This window comes from Macrosteles quadrilineatus, unplaced genomic scaffold (genome assembly GCF_028750875.1).
Source record: "Macrosteles quadrilineatus isolate MER2022 unplaced genomic scaffold, UCM_ALF_1.0 Scaffold_2__2_contigs__length_208266976, whole genome shotgun sequence".
Classification (NCBI taxonomy): domain Eukaryota; kingdom Metazoa; phylum Arthropoda; class Insecta; order Hemiptera; family Cicadellidae; genus Macrosteles; species Macrosteles quadrilineatus.
The window spans coordinates 206,905,865-206,912,402 of NW_026542595.1; the positions used below are offsets into that span (position 1 = coordinate 206,905,865).

General features: G+C 36.5%; 1 protein-coding gene across 1 annotated transcript; it reads right to left on the reverse strand.

The window, feature by feature from the left end:
* Positions 1-68: 68 nt before the first annotated feature.
* On the reverse strand, positions 69-5,382 carry LOC128985319 (transportin-3-like). The gene is made up of 7 exons (XM_054404712.1): positions 5,302-5,382; positions 3,260-3,400; positions 2,796-3,007; positions 2,088-2,244; positions 1,780-1,947; positions 628-740; positions 69-251 (listed from the first exon to the last, which is right to left on the reverse strand). The coding sequence occupies exons 1-7, from the start codon at positions 5,380-5,382 to the stop codon at positions 191-193; spliced, it is 933 nt and encodes a 310-aa protein (XP_054260687.1). The 3' UTR covers positions 69-190.
* Between the last annotated feature and the right edge of the window lie 1,156 nt (positions 5,383-6,538).

The following is a 6,538-nucleotide window of genomic DNA, read 5'->3' on the forward strand; positions in this document are numbered from 1 at the left end:
CTTCAAATTTAAAAACCTAGAAACTCTGGTTTGACTGGTATAAAAGTAAGGATGGGGGTTAACAAGCATTGAACTGACTAAACAATATTTAATATTGCAGAGTCCGTTGTACAATGAAATAAAACATGATTTATTACTTTTTTACAAATAATCTGAATATAAAAATAAATAAAAGGTTTATGATGTACAATTATCGGTATAATCGAGCGAAATCTCGTAAACTGTGCGTGATGATCTTCACGTTCTGAGCACTGAAACAAAATTAAAAGTTTGTGATAATTTTTTGGAGCAAGGTGTACAGTAATACATACTTTCTGTCTACTTTTACCACTAAATCTATATCAGTACATGAAATAACTACGAGAGTCTAGTAAATGCTACGAGTAATTAAGAATGATTTAAAAAAAAATTAGGTAACACAATCGGAGCCATTAGTAATTCAAAACCGAATTAGGTACCGTAAAATAATCTTGTTCTTCAAAGAATAAAACAAGTATCAGACAAAACTAAACATGTATAAAACGTAAAATTAACTTTGGCAATGTGTCACACCATTGTTAACAGTTTCATTGTAATAGTAAGCAGGTTAAATACTTTTTGAAAAGTTTTTTTAATGGTTTGACTCACTTTGTTACTGTGTCTTGGAATTCCATTAGTTGCTTTTCTGTTGCTGTAACACTTCCTCCTGTATTTTGTTTTGGTAACTGTGATAGAGTTTCCCAAATCCAAGACCTAAAAGTCTGGAACAACAAAGAAAATATTAAAATCAAGTTTTAAATATAGCCACATAATTCCAGTAAACTTAAAAATGATTTTACCTAACCCGCCATGTTAAACTTCCCTATCCCAAGCGTGATGTATACAACTTCCTTACTTCTCGAGTGATGTAAAGTTGAAAAAAACTCACTCGGTGATGTAATGAAACCCATTTAAATAACATTGAGTGGATAACTTAAAAAATATACCTCTATGGAGTCAACGACGTTCAACGCTAGAAATCAGCTGTGTGTTTAAATTTTATTGTTATGCTTTGAAGAATTTTCCTAACCTAGCTTTTGTTTGTAAATGAACGTTACTGTTAGAAGATGAGTGAAATTGATAATGAAGCATATTGCTCGTAACCTCCTGAATATTGTCGGGTCAGGTAAAATCTTGTACGTTACACGTTACACAAGAGCGTGTTTACATCACTTCGGTGAATTATGCAACTCGCTTCCGCTCGTTGCACAACATTCACCTGCGTGATGTAAAAACGCTCTTACTACACTTGTAATGTAAATAGCTATTTCTCATTTGTATAACATAATAAAATGCATTACAAAAGAGCTTGACAGCCTCTTTTATCCCTGCATTTGGCAGGTCACAATGGGTTCAAAGGCCAGTGCAAGGAGCGAAGCGAGGGGTGAGCAGATACAGTCCATGAATCAACTGTAGGCCTGCTAAATTATAAGTTTAAGGAGCGTAAAAAATAAAATGATATTTCAGTACAGATTTACGCAAATTTATAAAATCCTATGATTCATTCAGCCCGAGAGTTTCTTGTACTTGTTTACAACAAAACAAAAAAAGTTTACTCTTGAACACATTGAGTTTGCTCTTATCTGAACATCCTTAGATTTTTCACGACAAAAGACCTGGAACATTTAAACTAAAGAATTCAAAGAAATTTCTAGAAGAGTAAAACAGCTTGACATCTTCAATACTCAGGATTGATTTGTACAAAACTAAATACATGGTGGAGTGGTCTAGTATAAAACAAACAACAATAGCTTTATATACCTCTCTGTCCCACAATATGAGCTCGGTGATGACCATCGCAACATCACATAACATGTAGGAGTGTAGGCAAAACACCGACGCATGGATCAGGTTGTTGACTAGCGTGCGCCCGTGCTCAGCCAGCATCTCTCTCACTAGTTGTTGTCTAGCAGTGAAGTCCTCTCTTTCCTGTCAAACACAACATGTTAGAGTGACTTAAAACACATACATTCTATAAACTCAACTGCTTCTTAGTTTATTCTAAATTTTGAATTCACCATACATTCTTGTCTAGCACTTGCAAGGTAACTCTTGGTCTAGTGACTCACCGGATGCGAGACTCCCGCATGTACCATGTCCGAGAAGAACTTCATGACAGAGGAGTTAGCGTCCCGATGGTCGAGCTGAACAGCCATCAGTCCACACTGTAGGATGGAGGGGAACACTGGAGCAGTGAGGAACACAACCGGGGCTCTCAGTAGGAACCTGCAAACAGACACTTTCTTAAAGAACTGACCACTTTGCAAACAAACAATCTAAAAAGGGTAAATTTATTGTTATTAACCAAACAACATTAACATACTCTATTTGGCAATATAAAATGTTTCCAGATGTTCTTGATTTCATAGCGACAAGGGAAGATGTTCACAATTTGACCATGACTACAGATGTCCTTGATTTTGCTGTGATCAGTGGTTATATTCAAGATTTCACCCAATATGTTTATTATTGTAGTAGCCTATTACAAAGCAACCCAATTTTTGGTAATAAGGAAGAAAACACAATTTTTCCCAGACTGAAGTAATAAAATTCTGGCTCGCAGATCCATAATTATGTGCAAAATGGTATTTTTTCAAGTTGAATGATTGAATAGCATGAATACCATTGGAGACACAAACTGCAAAACCAATTTAATAATGCAATCCCCATTAGTTTAGCTCCTAATTGACCTATTCCCTTAATACATTTTTTTACTCAATTATGTCAGTAGATAAGATTTGATTTTATTCTACATTTCAATATTGAAGCCATCTCACCTATTGCACAACCTGAAGAAATCATCTACAGTGTCAGGATGGTTCTTGAGGCCGTTCTCTTCCTGCAGCAGCGAGAATGTTGTGGTGATAAACGTCTGCAACATCTCTAACAGACCGGCCACACACGACGTTTCACTGCCGTACTCATCCACCAGTATGGAGCCTAGGTACAGCAAACAACTGTGCGGGTGTCTGGTGTACACACTGACCATCTACAACACATGAGAATGAAACTGTATGCTTAAATATCATAAAACAATAGTAGAAAAAAAAAAACACCACAGTAAAAATGCTTAGTTACAGTTCAGTCAGCGTTTGTTTGAGAAACACCGGGTGATTGGAGTAAAAGTGGTAAAAATACAACTGAGACATACCAGGAAATCTACTTTATTTTGATTGTATAAATACTAAATTGAATTTACTACAAAATTTAAATATACAAATTTAACTTAATAAATACTCACTTGTTTGACGAGAGGCTCGAGGAGATGTGCGGCTTGTTTTCCTACACATCGAATGGCAAACCTTAAACACCGACAGCACCTCTCCATGATGGTGCTCTCCGTCTGGTACTTGTCAATCACTGTTGACAAAACAGGCCAGCACTGCAACACAACATGGTCATTTGTAGATCAATGTATACAGAGAGACAAAGATACAGACATTGTTGTTAAGGGTGGAAACAGGGATATGTAAGGAGCAGGATCTAGATACTCGTTTTACTTGGGGAGCCAATTCACAAGCACTACCATAGCATTGATGTACATCAATCTTTTCTCTGGTCATCTTAGCAGCTGAATATTAAGCTATTATTGTGTGAGACTGTACTGACACATTAAACACACTTCCAGTAGGCTTCAGTCCTGGCATCCACCAGCAGACAGCCAGCTGACATAAATGAAGCTGATCCAATAAGACTTGGACAACGATAGGTCCATTGGCAAAAAGTTCTGTACAAAATCTCCAATCCAGTAACAGCAGGTGCAAAAATCACCTTTAACCACATTGGCCTAGTAAGGCACAACAAGAAAAACACCTCATTTAAATCTGTTAAGTCTTTTCACTGACATTCAGCATGTAATGACAACTAGGTTGCAAAAAAGATAAATTCAACTAAGCTTTGTGTCACCTTATGTGCTAAGTGCTAAAGTCAGTTTTCCTTGCTAGGTTTATAGGACGCGTTGCAGAAAGTCAACAGTCCCGGAAGGTCAAATAATTTATACCTGTGCCGCTAGGTCAAAAACTACAATGTTTGCAGTGTCTGTAGATCAAAAATCCCAGTAAGTCAAATAGTACAGTCCGGGCTAAAAACGTAGTCTATGTTAAAGCAATTGACTTATTGGGAATTTGACCTAATGCAACAGCAGTTTTAATATAACGAAATAAGATAAAATATAAGTTCAGTTTCGCTGAGTCAACAGTGCCGGAAGGTCAAAAGTATAATCTGTTAAAAACAACGATAGTCCTCTCGACGCATGACTTCAATAATTTCGTGTTTTGGTGTACTTAAAGTTGTGCTAAAATTTTGAAATTTGGCACAGAGCTTCTTGGTTAGTCCTACTCGATGACTATTTTGTTGGAACTTTAAACTATTTACCGATCTAATTAACAAAAATTGATTTGTATGGTGAAATAGTTTTAAACCGTGATTTCTAACATGAAAAAGTTAGTATGCGAGATTTTTTTTGTTTTTGGGTTAGAGAGGTTTTGTCTGTGGCAAAGTTGTAGCCAAAAGTGTGATGCGTAAAATATATTTTTTTGAATTTTCTACAATCAGTGGTTCAGTAGATAACTTGGGTTGAAGAGGACGGCAAATTTAGCATTTCGCAACGCATGGAAAGAACTACATCGTACGATGCGACTGCTGAGTGGACTTTTAATCTATAGTTCTAAGGACAAGAAAAAGATGAATATACAGATCACCAGTACATTCATATTATTTATAAAACATCTTTCTTTATTACCAGCTTACATTTTTCACTTATAAGAATACATCATAAACAGGGTGTTAAAATAAGCGGGGAGATACTTTACCTAGTAATTCCTTGGTCAAAATAAACAGAAAATCAAGGTTAACATTTTTTCCAAAATCATTTCGTTAACCAGATATCCACCATTTTGTATATTTTACATACAAATATTTATCTTTGCACTTTTCCAACCGATGTTTATGAAACTTGGTATTAGGGGTGTGCGAATAGTGATTTTCAACCTCGAGCCGAGCCGAGCCGAGCTTTTTAAAAAATTTTCGAGCTCGAGCTTTTTCGAGCCGAGCTTTTCTAGCGTCACCTTATCTAAACTTGTTATTCTTAAAAAAGTGCATAATAATTGAGTAGTAGACGTTAAGCCGATTTCGTTATTTTCATTGATGATATTTGACAAATAAATAGTAAGAAAGGAAAATTTTTGAGTTTTATTTAATCCCTTAACCCCTTTAAATATTGACATACTAGGCCTACTAATAATCGGCAACCTAGACATCGCTTGCGTCATCCATTTCACTGACAGCGACAGCGACAGCGCCGACAGCTGAGCTGACACTGGGACTGGTGATAGGCAGTGGTGTAGGTTTGCGAGTGCGATGCATCGAATCCCGATTCGATCCAGCATGCATCAAAATCCCGATGCATCGATTACGTCACGATACAGCTCTACTAGTAAAAAGAGATGATTCGATTATCGTCATCGATACCACCGATACTTGGACATTGGTATCGGTACCAAGACTCGATTGTCAAAAGTCGATTCCGATGATACCGACATCCGACAGGGATAAATATTTTATTTTAGCATTTATTTACTGTATAGCTACAGTATTAGTTTTGTCATCACGGTTAACAATTTTCATAGCCAACTTAGAAACTATCTAGTTCAAAACAGCGACGGTGCCGGGGACATTGTTTAGCTTCAGCATTGCACAACACAATCTACGAATCTACATTTCAAGATGTCAGACTCAACTCAAGAGACAACCGGCGCGCGAATGTCCTGCCAACACAAATTAATTATCCTAAACAATGTCTGTATCAATAAGTCAGACATTTAGATGTATTATTTTTATTTTTAGTACAACGTCGAAATTTTCAGTTCAATAATCCCTGCATTATACGCATCATTAGAAAAATTATATTCAACCATTAAACTTTAACATCGTCGTATGGTTAGGCTTGCTTTATATTGCGCCAAAAAGTAGATCCATATTTTGATATGTACTATCTACCTGGTTAAAGAGTTTAGTGAAGTTTTAAGTGCTACTATAACATAATGTATTTATTGAAAAATATTATAAGCCTTAGTCCATGTCGATTTTGTAATGTTAAAACGATTGGTGAATGTTGACCATAAAAGTATGTAACAACAGTTCTCATTGGTCAGGAGGCGTCAGTGCACTACCATGTCAGCCAATCGACTTTCGTGTTTCAATGGAGCAAATGACGATTGCTTTAACATCGTTTTATGTGCTTATTGTGGGTGGAAAGGGTATCGATAAATATCGTGATTCGAGATCCGACATGTAGGACGTGTTTGTTTATAAATAATGAGTATTTAAGTATAAAAAACTAGGTTACAGACAGGTTCAAAACTTTGATTGTTCCGATCCATTGTTGACACCCCTACACGGAGGTTATAGTGACGTCGTGCATAAGGGCCAGGCAGGCCGGTCACAGTGAATCCACTCTGCCTGCCGAACCTTGTTCTTGGTATAATCGGGAACATAGTCAAACACTTTTGTTACTAAATAA